General features: G+C 44.5%; 1 protein-coding gene across 1 annotated transcript in view; it reads left to right on the forward strand.

The window, feature by feature from the left end:
• The first annotated feature begins 511 nt into the window (after positions 1 to 511).
• Positions 512 to 17295, forward strand: part of ARID2 (AT-rich interaction domain 2) — a 121643-nt gene continuing 104859 nt past the window's right edge. The window contains exons 1-3 of the mRNA XM_056573981.1: positions 512 to 2240; positions 6567 to 6660; positions 9660 to 9757. Of these exons, the coding sequence (XP_056429956.1) occupies positions 2149 to 2240; positions 6567 to 6660; positions 9660 to 9757 (284 nt within the window). The 5' untranslated portion in view covers positions 512 to 2148. The remainder of the gene's footprint in view (positions 2241 to 6566; positions 6661 to 9659; positions 9758 to 17295) is intronic.

Raw genomic sequence — 17295 nt, forward strand, 5'->3', positions numbered from 1 at the left:
TCCTCAGGAGCATGCCCAGGCATTGTAGGGAGGTCATACGGCCACACACACTACTGAGCCTCATTTTGACTTGTTTTAAGAACATCACATCAAAGTTGGATCAGTCTGTAGTGTGGATTTCCATTTTGAGTGTGACTCCATATCCAGACCTCCATGGGTTGATAAATGTGATTTCCATTGATAATCTTTGTGTGATTTTGTTGGCAGCACATTCAACTATGTAAAGACGAAAGTATTTCATATGATTAGTTCATTCATTCAGATCTAGGATGTGTTATCTTAGTATTCCCTTTATTTTTTTGAGCATTGTATATGGCCGCTGCTGAAAATAGCTGCATATCTCTACAACGGCCAAACAGATTTGGGGAAGAGAAACATTGTTAGAAAAAAGGCCACCGGCACTATAAGCCAAGGTGATAGGAGCACTAAATAATAGACTATAGCTGCTGTGTGGGAAATTTATTTTGGTAAAATCAGTGCCAACTATATCAAATTGGGAATAAATGGAGTACATGGTATGAAATCCTCAACACTACTACCCTATCTCCACACTGGCATTCCTGTACTTTATTTTGCATCTTAGGTTGAGTTCATATGTGCGTTGGAGCTATAGAGTTTGTTCCAGACACAAACAATGATGCTAGATGGGCGATGCACAACGCACACCAATGGGTACCAATGACTTTGAATGGGGTCTCTTGAGTTTTCATCTGGTGTCCATTGTTTTGCAGTATTTTTTTTTCTCCGCTCAGGTCCTGTCATTTGAGAGGAGTCAGTGAATGGAGCTTCAGTACTTAAAGAAGCCCACACACAAAAATGTACAAATATGCAAATATTGCAGTGTTAGCCACGTCCCTTTGAGGCATCTTTTTATCAAACATAGGGTGCATAGTCCATTTCCTATTTTCACATTCTACACACATTTCTTTAATATAGTTGCTCATTCCTGTACATAAGTGGATGATAGATAAATATCAGCTAGATATTCGCGATGACATCACGGCTCCTCAGTCCATATGGACAGGACACCTTTCAGTCAAAACAAACTAACCAAAAGAGCGGCGCGTGACGTCCACAGTAAGAAAAAGAAAAACAACCGACACTTTCTACACGGTCCCTTGAAGGTCCCAACGGTCGTTTTCATGTTGTGAGAGTTTGGTTCGTCCTCCAGCGCTGTCGTCACTTTATCCGCCTCCCCTAAGGCTGCACACCAACTCGGCTTCTCCTTCCTATTGTTTCCCGCCGCGGCCGCGCCACGGTCCCCACAGAAGCGCGCGCTCTGTTACCACCCTCCCTTCCAAGAGCGGTTTCCTTCTCTCGTGCTCGGTCACGTCGGGCCTCTCCGCCGATACGTCCGCGAGCATGTCGCGGGGTCGCGCTCCTCTCTGTGCGAGGTGCAGGCCCGGCCTGTAATACCTGCGGCCGACGCTAAGGGGTCGCTGTTCTGCGCTTTTTGCCCCCCTCACCACCACCAGCAGCAGCAGGAGCAGCAGTGGCCGCCGCGGCCTTAGGTCTTTTTGTCTGTGAGGCAGAGTGAGGAGCGCTCGATTCCGCGGCAGCTCAGCTCGGCCGCCTCTGCGCGGGTACATGAGAGAGAAGGCACCGGCGGGAGACCGCAGGAGGCCGCGGACAGCAGCGCCCACGGAGCCCAGCCACCGGCACAAGGCGCTAACACAAAGGGAGACTGGGAGCCTGCAGCGGCCCGGCAAAAACATGCTCCGTGTCAGGATCCAGTCAGCCGGCTGTCCGTGCTAAGGAAGGGACACCATCGTGAGAAGCGAGCAGCCCGGTCAGCGGCGGCCCCAACCTCCGCCGTCAACGAACACTTCTCGACGTGAAAGCTCCCTCTCTGCCCGCGGCCTTAACTTTTCCGTGTGTGTGTGAGCCCCCCCTCCTCCTCCTGTGTCCCCGGACCGGCTCCCCTGCTCCTGCCAGCGCCTCCTGTGCGGTCCATGAGCGGGCTCGGGCCGGCCGCTGGCTCCCTCCTCTCCTGAGAGCCGAGGAGCGGGAGGCCGCCACCCCCTCGCCTCCGAGCCGCTTGCCTCCCGCATTTACTGTGTGTAACGCTCTCCGCACCTCCCCGACATCGCTAATCGGTTATCTGAGGACACCCCGGGGTCGCCCTGTCTCCGGCAGCCTGCCCTGACGATGTCTAACTCGACGGTAAAATCGGAGCCAGTCCAGCGGAGGAAGGGGCTGGCTTTCCTGGATGAGCTGCGGCAGTTCCATGAGAGCAGAGGGTGAGAGTGCTGCACATGCAGCGGGACTGACGAGACCACCGGGGGGGAGGGGAGAGACGGCTCACCGGGCTGTTATATGGAGGGAAATCCTGCACATGAACTCCACGGCACCTGCCTGTGTGGACGGCCGGACCAGTTACCGTGGGTGTGGGGGGCAGGGCCGGGGAGTCCCCGGTGCTCCCTCCTGGTGGGAACTTGTGCTCGGGGTTTACCTTATGTCACAGGCTGCAGCCAATACAACTTGTTGAGATCCTGACTCCTCGTGCAGGCTGGAGGAATGCTATTTACTCCAGACATCACAGGCTGCCAGCTGGGGCCCTAGACTAGACTACAACCCCCAGCATGCCCTAGATCACTGGGGGTTTAGTTCTCTGGCTGGAGTTGTGTGATGTATCATACTTCAGCACAGCTAAATTCTTCCAGCCATGACAGTTCCCAGGTTACAAAGGCCGTCCACATCTGTAGACTATTACCTTGTTTAGGAGGCATTATTCTGTATAAGAAGGCAGCTGGAGCTGTACTTGATTCTTTTTACATGATCTATGGATTTTTGGGGAGCTGGGAGATGTAGTGCCACATGTTTAGTAGGCCTGGGCTAGAGAGTGGCTCTGACCATGTTTTTCAGCAGTCAGGTGCCTTTTAGGCTAGGTTCACATCTGTATCCCCCCCGTTCTGCTCTGTCATTGGAGCAGAGCAAAAAATAAAATAAAACTGCATGTTGGACCCCATCGATTTTTAAGTAGTGCTGGGCGGTATACTGGTATGAATTTTTGCCCATACCGCTATACCGGTCGGGCCCCTCCCCCCACCCTCCGAGTCAATAAAAAAAATTAAACTTACCCATAATGGGGGTGGTCCGGGCCATCCATCCTTCCTGTAGTGTCTGGCGGCATTCCGGGCTGTCCTTCTTCTCCGGGGTCCTCTTCTCCACTCCGGGCAGGCTCCGGCCTACTACGCTGCATAGACGCCGCTACGCCGTGAGGTCAGGTGCGTCGCTGCGCATGGACGTCATTGCGCAGCGGCGTCTATGCAGCGTTACTAGGCCGGAGCCTGCCCGGAGTGGAGAAGAGGACCCCCGGAGAAGGACAGCCCAGACCTGTTCACCCTCCACCCGGAATGCCGCCGGACATTACAGGAAGGATGGATGGCCCGGACCACCCTCCCCGGACGGTCCCTGCAGCAACTGGGAAGGTGGTGAGTCAGGGTTCTGGGATGGACAGGGGTCTGTATAATATACTATACCTACAGTAGGCCCTCCAGCTGTTGCAAAACTATGCTGGGAGTAGTAGTTTTGCAACAGTTGGAGGCACCCCTATTTGGGAAACACTGACCTATACTATACACTACTATATGGTCCAACTTGCTGGGAGTTGTAGTTTTGCAACAGCTGGAGGCTGTAGGGTTGTTTGTTACATCTATTTAAAAGGGTACTCCACTGCCCCAGTGTTCAGATCATTTAGTTCCAAAAGCCCATTTAGTTCCGCTACGCCACCTCAATGCAAGTCTCAATGTAAAAAAAAAAAATACCGTGATACTTTAGAAAAATACCATGATACTCATTTTTGGTCATATCGCCCAGCACTATTTTAAAGGTCTTGTTTACATTTGCGTTAAGGCACCATTTTGGGCCAGAAAACAGAGCCAGGAGGTCTATCGTGTAATGGACACTGATGGGTCCCATTTCCTTTAATGGGGTCTGTGGAGTGACCATTTATTTAGCAGGATCTAACTGGGCAAAAACGTCATCTTGCACTTTATTTTTCCAGCCGCTCAGGTCTCACCAATTAAACAGACTCTACTTAAAGGAGAACTCCGGAATAGGAAAATTATCATCCATGCTGCCGGAAGTAAAAAAAAATAATAAACAGGTACTTACCTTCCTTCCCTCCTCCGGTAACCGGCTGCGGCCTCCTCAACGATCTTTTTCCTGGTTGCTGGTGGTCGGCGAGTCATTCTGCACTCGGCCAATCACCGGCCGCAGCGAAGTCCCGACTCGGCCGGCGATAGGCTGAGCGGCAGTGTGATGTTTTCGGCCCCGGCAGCAGGTGCCGATGTAGTGAAGAATTGTGTGTCTTGAAGCGTTCGCACACTGCCGCTCAGCCTATCGGGACTTGGCGGCTGCCGGTGATTGGCTGAGTGCAGTATGACTCGCCGACCACCGGCAACCAGGAAGAGGATCTTGCCGGGGGAGCGAAGGAAGGTATGTACCTGTTTCCAGAGTTCTCCTTTAAGAGCTCCCTTAACAGAGATTCTACACAGATGTGAACATGCTCTGAGGCCCGTCATTTGACCAGACAATATAGTGCTGGATGCTTTGGATGAAACCTGCCATGGAGGCCCCAATGGAGCCTCCAACTCAGATGTGAACCCCGCCAAAGGATTGACCGGGCTTCTGAGCAGGGCAACGCTGACCCTAAAGAAGTCAGTGCACCATACACTATAATTGTAACTAGTGCTGGGCGGTATGACCAAAAATGTATATTACCGTATTTTTATAAATTATGGCAGTTTCTCGGTATTTAACGGTATTTTTTTATGCATGACTGGGGGTTAACCTAATTTTCTGATAATTTAGGCCAGTGGTCTCCAACCTACGGACCTCCAGATGTTGCAAAACTACAACTCCCAGCATGCCCGGACAGCCGTTGGCTGTCCGGGCATGCTGGGAGTTGTAGTTTTGCAACATCTGGAGGTCCGCAGGTTGGAGACCACTGATTTAGACAGTAATTACTGCAGTAAATTGCCTTTACAATGACCTATTTTACTGTCATGAGTACTGAATATTGTAGAAAAACATTAATGTTCACACTAGTATTAATACAGGTTTAATCCAACAGACATGGCTCCTCGTTTTGGTACCAATTCTTCTGTTTCATTTTCTCCCCGTTCTGAAACTTCTGTTTCACTACTTTCACCGGGGTTGTCCATTTTGTTCACCACTCAAGCTGCCGCGCTCTCACTCACATGGTGATTGTTTGGTGCAACTGCAAAACCAGGCCCCTCTCAATGTCCCACGGCGCAACGTTCCTCCGCTCTGCTTTCCCAATGTTTTGTATACACTCACCGGTATTGTGGTATATGAAAAATTCATGTAAAAAAACACACCAGTATTCGGTATGAACCGGTATACCGCCCAGCATTAATTGTAATGACCCAGGAGTCCAGAAATCTTAGTCTAGCCTGGGCCTTAGAAGGCTGCATAGTGGTGTGACGCGATATGTATTTTTGGCGTTTGCGGCATGAGAAGCTATAGTCTGTGTCACATTGTTGGATAAATTAGGGAAAGCTGAGATGAAATTGCCTCCAATTTTGGACAATAGGTACAAAGGTTCTTTGTTGTGTTGTTGTAAGTACATTGATATACAGTAAGTGTGTGGTTGTATTCCCAGGCCATATGTACAGTGCCATCTATGGAGGTGCTGTGTACACTGCAGGGTATGTGGACATGTGCACTTGTCTAATAAATACACACCTCTTCTGTGTAGTAAAAATCACTAGAATCTCTGATCTAGAAGGTGAAGGCTGCATTTATATGGATACAGTACCAGTGCGTGCGTGTGTGTGTGTGGGGGGGGGGGTTCTTTTTTGCCTATCGAAAGAATTGTGGTATTTGGTATCATTGTAGATAGCAGTTGTGATAGACATAGATCATAGTGGACATAATGGGGGAGATTTATCAAAACCTGTGCAAAGGAAAAGTTGCCTAGTTGCCCATAGCAACCAATCAGATTGCTTCTTTCATTTTCCACAGGCCCTTTTGAAAATGAAAGAAGCGATCTGATTGGTTGCTATGGGCAACTGGGCAACTTTTACTCTGCAGAGGTTTTGGTAAATCTCCCCCAATGTATCCTTATATGTTGCCTCACTGAATAGCATAGGTGTGTGTATATATATTAGTAGAGACTTGCTTCTGTCAGTGTATACTGTATTTGTAATATTTACCAGCCACTTAATAAAAGTGCTAACCAATATGCTACCTTTATATTGTAGCCAGCAGCCACTGTTTACATGTGCTAGGGCTAAGGGATGATGTGGTCGTGACCCCTGAAGTCTGAACAAAAGGTCACCAATAAAGACAATGCTAGCCATGTCCACACTTTTTAGTTACATAGTAACAGACAAGGGTTTGCATGTTTTTAGGAAACTATATAGGTAAATTGGTTAAAGCAGGATGATTACACCTTATAAAAATGTTTTAAATCCCTGTAGTTTGACCTCACCTACTGAAGGCTAATAGAGTACAGTTGTAAAGCTATAAAGTGGATATGATGAGTGACTGAGCCCACTACTGGCCTTCACATCGTGCTCCCATCCATGTTTTTTCAGGTCCCGCTTCCGGAAGATCCCTGCAGTGGGGGGCAGGGAGCTGGACCTGCACTCCCTCTACACCAGGGTCACTACTTTGGGAGGCTTTGCAAAGGTAAGGAAACTGTGTTGCAATTGTCTGCTGACCTATGAGCCTGCTGAATACATTATTTATCAAGGAAGATCAATCCCTGTATGCACAACATCCATAACATGACCTTCTTACTATCTGTCCATCCAAACAGTCCAAATATGACACCAAGCCAGTCACTGTATACACAGCACCTATACTGTTACCCTCCTTACTTTCTATCCACACAAATGACACCAAGCCAGTCACTGTATACACAGCACCTACACTGTTACCCTCCTTACTTTCTATCCACACAAATATGACACCAAGCCAGTCACTGTACACAGCACCTACACTGTTACCCTCCTTACTTTCTATCCACACAAATATGACACCAAGCCAGTCACTATACACAGCACCTACACTGTTACCCTCCTTACTTTCTATCCACACAAATGACACCAAGCCAGTCACTGTATACACAGCACCTACACTGTTACCCTCCTTACTTTCCATCCACACAAATATGACACCAAGCCAGTCACTGTATACACAGCACCTACACTGTTACCCTCCTTACTTTCTATCCACACAAATATGACACCAAGCCAGTCACTATACACAGCACCTACACTGTTACCCTCCTTACTTTCTATCCACACAAATGACACCAAGCCAGTCACTGTATACACAGCACCTACACTGTTACCCTCCTTACTTTCCATCCACACAAATGACACCAAGCCAGTCACTGTATACACAGCACCTACACTGTTACCCTCCTTACTTTCTATCCACACAAATGACACCAAGCCAGTCACTGTATACACAGCACCTACACTGTTACCCTCCTTACTTTCAATCCACACAAATATGACACCAAGCCAGTCACTGTATACACAGCACCTACACTGTTACCCTCCTTACTTTCTATCCACACAAATGACACCAAGCCAGTCACTGTATACGCAGCACCTACACTGTTACCCTCCTTACTTTCCATCCACACAAATGACACCAAGCCAGTCACTGTATACACAGCACCTACACTGTTACCCTCCTTACTTTCTATCCACACAAATGACACCAAGCCAGTCACTGTATACACAGCACCTACACTGTTACCCTCCTTACTTTCCATCCACACAAATGACACCAAGCCAGTCACTGTATACACAGCACCTACACTGTTACCCTCCTTACTTTCCATCCACACAAATGACACCAAGCCAGTCACTGTATACACAGAACCTACACTGTTACCCTCCTTACTTTCTATCCACACAAATGACACCAAGCCAGTCACTGTATACGCAGCACCTACACTGTTACCCTCCTTACTTTCCATCCACACAAATGACACCAAGCCAGTCACTGTATACACAGCACCTACACTGTTACCCTCCTTACTTTCTATCCACACAAATGACACCAAGCCAGTCACTGTATACGCAGCACCTACACTGTTACCCTCCTTACTTTCCATCCACACAAATGACACCAAGCCAGTCACTGTATACACAGCACCTACACTGTTACCCTCCTTACTTTCTATCCACACAAATGACACCAAGCCAGTCACTGTATACACAGCACCTACACTGTTACCCTCCTTACTTTCCATCCACACAAATGACACCAAGCCAGTCACTGTATACGCAGCACCTACACTGTTACCCTCCTTACTTTCTATCCACACAAATATGACACCAAGCCAGTCACTGTATACGCAGCACCTACACTGTTACCCTCCTTACTTTCCATCCACACAAATGACACCAAGCCAGTCACTGTATACACAGCACCTACACTGTTACCCTCCTTACTTTCCATCCACACAAATGACACCAAGCCAGTCACTGTATACACAGCACCTACACTGTTACCCTCCTTACTTTCCATCCACACAACCAGTATATGGGAAAAGAAACCTGCAGTGTATACTAAATGATACCAGATAAATCCATGTATGCACACAGCACACAATCATATATAACACCACTCAACCTCTGTATATGCACACACAATCTCTCTCGCTCTCTCTCTCTATCTATCTATATATATATATATATATATATATATATATAATATATATGACAACACTCAACCTCTGTATACACACACACACTATATATATATATATATATATATATCACCACTCAGCCTCTGTATACACAACATTCTTCATGTTACCATTCTATTCAGTATACTGCAGTGTTTCCCAACCAGGGTGCCTTCAGCTGTTGCAAAACTACAACTCCCAGCAAAACTACAACTCCCATGCTGTGAGTTGTAGTTTTGCAACAGCTGAAGGCACCCTGGTTGGGAAACACTGCAGTATACAGTACATACCCCTAGAGGAGAGTGTGGTGTGAGCAGTATATGTGTATATGTATTATACTGTGCACAGGTGACCTCACCAGAGGGTAGTCATTGCTAGATAATGTAATAGCTTGTAGTATCGGGGTGTGGCACCCCAGTTTCCCGGGTCATTGTTCCATTCCCAGCAGCCTAGATTAGTCCCCGTGCTAGCATGTACACCTGGCAGGAGCAGTGCTCCCCTGGGCTCTGTGTTTACAGGAAATTTCCAGGCCGTGTCTATGAGCCGACATAGGAGCCACCCGCCGGCCTCTCAGGCCTTCCTTCCGGGCGGGGATCTCCGGGCCAAGATGCGGATCCCAGCCCGCCGCCGCTCCATGTGTGCCGCTTCCCCTCACTCGCTACTTTCAGTGCAAGTTAAAATTAGCGGGCAATACTTTACACATCGCTAATCGTCCCCAGAGCACGGCGCCGAGGCTGGGAGGAGGGCGCACGGCTTCCCGGCCTCTGCTTCATCCTCCTCCCCTTTACGAGCGGGGACGGAAGCAACAATAAAGCAGGAGCGCGTCGTGTATGTGTGCCCTGCTGCTGACCGCTATGGCATACCACCTCTGCCCACAGGGTAAAGCACCCCTCCCTATCACTGCCAATTACAGCTGCACACAATAGTCCTCTCCTATCCACAGCACGTCCTATGACAAGCCTTCTCCTTTACATCTTAGGTCTCCGAGAAGAACCAGTGGGGAGAAATAGTAGAAGAATTTAGCTTTCCACGGGGTTGTTCCAATGCTGCCTTTGCTTTGAAACAGTATTACTTGCGGTGAGTTCTGTTTATTTTTTATAATGTTTTTTTTGTGTGTGTTAATTTTATGATATTGTTTTCCTCAAACATGCATTTAGAGGGAATTTTAGGTTTGCTAAGGTGGCTAGATGAAGCACAAAATGAATTTCTTGTTTGCTGGGTGATGAGAGGGTGCTTGTACCTGTTACTTGTCTGTATGTAGATTTCCCTGTTAGGGTCTATTCACACGTACAGTATTCTGCGCATCAAATCTGCACAGAATACTGTACGTGTGAATAGCCCATGAAGCGGTTTATTGGGTTTGCTCTGAAAGATCATATTATTGCAGTCTGCTTTACAAAGTTTATATTTTGTGGCTGTCCTTGTTTTTATTTTGCCTGTTGAGGTTGACCTTTTCTTCCTATATTCACTGTCTGGGTGCAGAAATGCAGTCAGTGCCTTGGTCAGAGTAATGTAAATCCCCTGACAGTGTTTGCCAACCAGGGTGCCCCCAGCTGTTTCATAACTACATCTCCAAGCATGCCAGGACAGCCAAAGGCTCTCTAGGCATTCTGGGAGATGTAGTTTTGCAACAGTTGGAGGGCCCCCTTGTTAGGAAACACTGCCCTATGAGATTTGCCTCCACATTTTTAGCTATAGAGAAGACTGGCTTTGCATACGTTCTCTTATGAACTCAATGCACACTGTATATTAGTGTTTTGTTTTTTTTTGCCTTTTGTTTGTGCATCTGTCTCAGACCAATCATAGACTACTTCTAACTATGGCTCCTTTCACACTATAAATTCATCCGTTTTAAAGAGCCATTATAATGTTTATGAAAACCCTGAAAATCGTCCGTTACAAAATCACATTATAGTCTATGGGATTTTTACATTATCTGTTTTAAATCGACATAGCCCTTTATTAATAACGGAAGAAGGTAATGGAAGAAATAGTGAATGCACTATTTATTACGTTCTTTATCCCGTCACAAAATAGCGTCTGTTATTAATAACGCGATATGACGGGTTAAAATGGATAATGTAAAAATCCCATAGACTATAATGGGATTTTGTAACAGCTGTATGGGATTGTTTAACGGCTGATTTTTCAGGGTTTTCATAACAGAACATTATAACAGATCTTTAAAACGGATCATTGTATATTGTGAAAGGGGCCTATTTCTTCTCACACATTTTGTATGAAAACAACTCATGTACACTCCATATAAGGGTAGGGTCACATGTGCTATATTTTCCAGTATATTTGCTGCTGCATATTTTCCTACCCATTGAAGTCAATGGGTAGAAAAAATGTGCAGCAGCAAAATACCACACGTCACCCTACCTTAAAGCTGGAATCACAGAGGTACAGTATAGGCGCATACTAAGGTTGTACTCATATTAAGGGCACTCGCAGCATACACATGTAATAGTGCATAGGTACATAGACAGTTCAGCATCAATATCAAAAACAGCTGTTGGTTTGGATGATCTTATTTTAGAGAAGCAGCTATAAAGTGCTTGTTGAGGTTTAATCTGAATAAGTTTTGGGTTTTACCCATTGATATTTGTAAAATAGGCAAAAATCCTTCTACACCTGTTAGACTTCAGATGTCAACAGTTACTTTCTGGAAACTTGGTTTTGTATTCTGTTCATATGTTTACTTGGCTTGTTGGTTTAACCATGGCCAATATGGGTTTCTCTTCCGCTCTTACATGTCTCTTGTCAGTTTGCTTCATTGTTGCTCTGTTTCAGTATTGCTCCTCATATTTGGAGAATGGGAGAGCAACCAAAATACTGCTGTACACATGACAATTTTTGTTCTTGGAATGCCTTTTGGTTATGGTAATTAAAGGAGATCTCCGGCAAAAATGTACTTATCCCATATCCACGTATTAGGGTATAAGTACTCTGCTCAAAAAAATAAAGGGAACATTAAGATAATGAATGAGCTAATCGTATGAAATACTTTCGTCTTTACATAGTTGAATGTGCTGACAACAAAATCACACAAAAATTATCAATGGAATTCAAATTTATGAACCCATGGAGGTCTGGATATGGAGTCGCACTCAAAATCAAAGTGGAAATCCACACTACAGGCTGATCCAATTTTGATATAATGTCCTTAAAACAAGTCAAAATGAGGCTCAGTAGTGTGTGTGGCCTCCACGTGCCCGTATGACCTCCTTACAATGCCTGGGCATGCTCCTGATGAGGTGGCGGATGGTCTCCTGAGGGATGTCCTCCCAGAGCTGGACTAAAGCATCCGCCAACTCCTGGACAGTCTGTGGTGCAACGTAGCGTTGGTGGATGGAGTAACATGATGTCCCAGATGTGCTCAATCAGATTCAGGTCTGGGGAACGGGCGGGCCAGTCCATAGCGTCAATGCCTTCCTCTTGCAGGAACTGTGGACACTCTCCAGCCACATGAGGTCTAGTATTGTCTTGCATTAGGAGGAACCCAGGGCCAACCGCACCAGCATATGGTCTCACAGGGCATCTGAGGATCTCATCTCAGTACCTAATGGCAGTCAGGCTACCTCTGGCAAGCACATGGAGGGCTGTGTGGCCCTCCCAAAGAAATGCTGACCCACCGCCAAACCGGTCATGGTGGAGGATGTTGCAGGCAGCAGAACGTTCTCCACTGTGTCTCCAGACTCTGTCACATGTGAGGCAGTGCGGTACTTTTAAATCGATGATTGGATCGCCCGCAGCGTTGCCACGGGGAACCGATCATCCAGCATGGCGGCCAGAGGTCCCCTCACCTGCCTCTGGCCGTCTCCTGGGGTCTTCTGCTCTGGTCTGAGATCGAGCAGACCAGAGAAGAAGATACCCGATAACACTGAGTGCTATGCCTTATGCATAGCACTGAACAGTATTAGCAATCAAGTGAGTTCTATAAATAGTTCCCTATGGGGAATATCAAAGAGTGTGTGTGTGTGTGTGTGTGTGTGTGTGTGTGTGTGTGTGTGTAAAAAAATAAATAAATAAAAATAAAATATTAAAAAAAATAAAAAATCCTCCCACCAATAAAAATGTAAATCCTCCGTTTTTCCAATTTTACCCCTAAAAATGCGTAAAAAATATATAAAACACATTTCGTATTGCAGCATGCGTAAAAGTCTGGACCATCAAAATATATTAATTTTCCCGTACATTGCACGGCATAATCGTTAAAAAAAAAAAAAAATGCAAAATTGCTGCTTTTTTTTGTTGTCACATTTTCTCAATTTTTCCACATAAATAATAATTTTTTGGTTGCGCCGTACATTTTATGGTAAAATAAATGATGTCATTACAAAGTAACATTGGTGATGCAAAAAAGCAAGCCCTTTTATGGGTCTGTGGATGGAAATATAAGAGTTATGATTCTTACAAAGCGAAGAGGGGGAAAAACGAAAATGCAAAAATAAAATTGACCTGGCCCTTACTCCATTTTTATTAATTTATTTTTATTTTTTTAATCATCTGGTGCCAGAAAGTTAAACAGATTTGTAAATTAATGTAAAAAAAAAAAAAAAAAATCTTAATCCTTCCAGTACTTATCAGCGGCTGTATACTAAAGGAATTTCTTCTTTTTGGATTTTTTTTTCTGTCATGACCACAGTGCTCTCTGCTGACACTTGCAATGGGTATTTTCTCCTGCTCTGGACAGTTCCTGACATGGACAGAGGTGTCAGCAGAGAGCACTGTGGTTGTGACAGAAAATAAATCCAAAAAGAAAAGAATTTCCCATGTAGTATACAGCCGCAAATATGTACTGGAAGGATTAAGATTTTTTAATAGAAGTGATTTACAAATCTGTTTAACTTTCTGGCACCAGTTGGTTTAACCCCTTAAGGACTCAGCCCATTTTGGCCTTAAGGACTCAGACAATTAAATTTTTACGTTTTCATTTTTTCCTCCTCGCCTTCTAAAAATCATAACTCCTTTTATATTTTCATCCACAGGCTAGTATGAGGGCTTGTTTTTTGCGCGACCAGTTGTCCTTTGTAATGACATCACTCATTATATCATAAAATGTATGGCGCAACCAAAAAACACTATTTTTGTGGGGAAATTAAAACGAAAAACGCAATTTTGCTAATTTTGGAAGGTTTTGTTTTCACGCCGTACAATTTATGGTAAAAATGACGTGTGTTCTTTATGGTGAGGGTCAATACGATTAAAATGATACCCATTATTATATACTTTTATATTATTGTTGCGCTTAAAAAAAATCACAAACTTTTTAACCAAATTAGTACGTTTATAATCCCTTTATTTTGATGACCTATAACTTTTTTATTTTTCCGTATAAGCGGCGGTATGGGGGCTCATTTTTTGCGCCATGATCTGTACTTTTTTTTTTTATACCACATTTGCATATAAAAAACTTTTAATACATTTTTTATAATTTTTTTTTTAAATAAAATGTATTAAAAAAAGTAGGAATTTTGGACTTTTTTTTTTTTTTTTTCGTTAACGCCGTTCACCGTACGGGATCATTAACATTTTATTTTAATAGTTCGGACATTTACGCACGCGACGATACCAAATATGTCTATAAAAAATGTTTTTTACGCTTTTTGGGGGTAAAATAGGAAAAAAACGACGTTTTACTTTTTTATTGGGGGAGGGGATTTTTCACTTTTTTTTTACTTTTACTTTTAAATTTTTTAACATTTTTTTTTTACACTTCAATAGTCCCCATAGGGGACTATTCATAGCAATACCATGATTGCTAATACTGATCTGTTCTATGTATAGGACATAGAACAGATCAGTATTATCGGTCATCTCCTGCTCTGGTCTGCTCGATCACAGACCAGAGCAGGAGACGCCGGGAGCCGCACGGAGGAAGAAGAGGGGACCTCCGTACGGCGTTATGAATGATCGGATCCCCGCAGCAGCGCTGCGGGCGATCCGATCGTTCATTTAAATCGCGAACTGCCGCAGATGCCGGGATCTGTATTGATCCCGGCACCTGAGGGGTTAATGGCGGACGCCCGCGAGATCGCGGGCGTCGGCCATTGCCGACGGGTCCCTGGCTGCGATCAGCAGCCGGGATCAGCCGCGCATGACACGGGCATCGCTCCGTACATTTGCACAGGACGTAAATGTACGTCCTGGTGCGTTAAGTACCACCTCACCAGGACGTACATTTATGTCCTGCGTCCTTAAGGGGTTAAAAAATAAAAATACAAATTTAAATAAATAAATAAAGAAATCCACCAGAGTACCCCTTTAAGGGGTTAAACCAAATTCAGCCTTTTTTTTAAGTGCACTGTAGGCAGCAGGCAAGGTGAACATTTCATAGCACTGAGGGTTTTGTTCACCAGACCCTTCCTCAGTAGTTTGAAAAATAGATATCATTATATGTTACTTTTGGCGTTATGAAAGTTGGAATTTTCTTCAGTATAGAGGAAATTTCTCAGCGCTCTTAAGTTTTTCATATGCACCATGTACATGAAATGCTGGACAGACTGCTTTATTATGCTGCAGGGGCACTTTTTCATCTGTTTTGCCCTTTGATGTGTAAATGCATTTCCGATCAGATTGCTTCATTCATAATCTGTTGACTTCTTTGCATGTAACTTTCATAATTCAGATAGGCGTTGTGTACATTCTGAGGCTGTCATCACACACATTATACACAGGGCTTGCATTACTGGCTAGAGAAGCTTTGAGTGTTCAGGTTGTCTTCCTATTGGCTGTCCTGAGTTGACTACACATGTGAATCTGTAGAGACTACAGCAGCATACACACAGAATCTGAACTATATAAAGTTAGCTAGCTGTTTGAGTTTTAATTCTGCTTTTGACATGTGGTGAATCAAATGTTCCTTGTCTCTTAATTATTGCAGTAAGGAGTGAGTTAGGATTAGGGCTGCAGCTAACGATTATTTTAATAATTGATTAGTTGTCGATTATTTCATCAATTAACATCTTGGGGACGGAGGGTTTTTCAGTTTTTGCACTTTAGTTTTTTCCTCCTTACCTTTTAAAAATCATAACCCTTCCAATTTTGCACCTAAAAATCCATATGATGGCTTATCTTTGGCACCACCAATTCTACTTTGTAATGACATCAGTCATTTTACCCAAAAGTCTACGGCGAAACAGAAAAAAAAATAATTTTGCGACAAAATTGAAGACAAAATGCAATTTTGTAACTTTTGGGGGCTTCCGTCTACGCAATACATTTTTTCTGTACAAATGACACCTTATGTTTATTTTGTAGGTCCATACGATAAAAATGATACCCTTATATACACTTATATAGGTTTGAATTTGTATTACTTCTCGCGTACGGGGTGGTATGAGGGCTATTTTTTTTGCGTTGTGATCTGAAGTTTTTAGAGGTACCATTTTTGTATTGATCAGACTTTTTGATCGCTTTTTATTCCTATTTTCATTATATAAAAAGTGACCAAAAATACGCTATTGGAATTTTTTTTTGCGCGTACGCCATTGACCGTGTGGTTTAATTCACATTGTATTTTTATAATTCTGACATTTCCGCATGCGGCGATACCGCATATGTTTATTTTTATTTACACTTAATTTTAATTTTTAATTTTTTTTTATGGGGAAAGGGGGGTGATTCAAACTTTTATTAGGGAAGGGGTTAAATGATCTTTATTCACTTTTTTTAAACTTTTTTTTTTTTTTCAGTGTTATAGCTTCCATGGGGGCTATAACACTACACACACTGATCTTTTACATTGATCAATGGTTTCTCATAGGAAACCATTGATCAATGATTCTGCTGCTTGACTGCTCATGCCTGGTTCTCATGCACTGAGCAGTCATTTGGCGATCGGACAGCGAGGTGGAAGGTAGGGACCCTCCTGCTGTCCTACAGCTGTTTGGGATGTCGCGATTTGGCCCGGCGATCTCGAACAGCCCACTGAGCTAACCGGCATTAATTAACTTTCACTTTAGACTTTGAACGCTGCATCTAAAGGGTTAATAGCTATTAGCCACGGGTCCCGGCCATAGTTATAGCTGGGCCCGACCCGCTATAACGCTGTGGGCGAAGGCCGTACAGGTACGCTCTCCGTCCCCAACAGGTTAATCGGAGAAAATATCAAAATGCCAAAAAAATGGGGTTCAGCTGATTCTACTGGAAAAATTATGTACAATGGCAATATCAAAAGTTTCTAGCATGTTATGTGACCAAACAGCAGCAATTTAGGATAATTTTTTTTTTTTTTTTTTACGTTTACACCGGTTGCTGTACAGGATAATTTATTAATGATCCTGTACAGAAACCAGCGTAAATTTGATACTGCCGCATGGGTAACTGTCTGAACTATTAAAATAAAGTGTTTAACCCCTTCCCGCTATTGGACGTATGCATACGTCCAGGCGAATTACACGTTCGCGCAAATGGACGTATGCATACGTCCAAGCGATCTCCTGCTCTGCCGCGGGCAGCGCAGGAGATCGCTGGTCGGACTCAGCTGTCAATCACAGCCGGAGTCCCACCACAGCTGCCGGGGCCGCGATCCCGCCGGTCCCGGCAGCATTAACCCCATAGATGCCGTGATCAGAACATCTATGGTGTTTGCAGGGGGAGCGCTCTCC

The sequence above is a fragment of the Hyla sarda genome, chromosome 4 (genome assembly GCF_029499605.1).
Source record: "Hyla sarda isolate aHylSar1 chromosome 4, aHylSar1.hap1, whole genome shotgun sequence".
Taxonomy (NCBI): Eukaryota; Metazoa; Chordata; class Amphibia; order Anura; family Hylidae; genus Hyla; species Hyla sarda.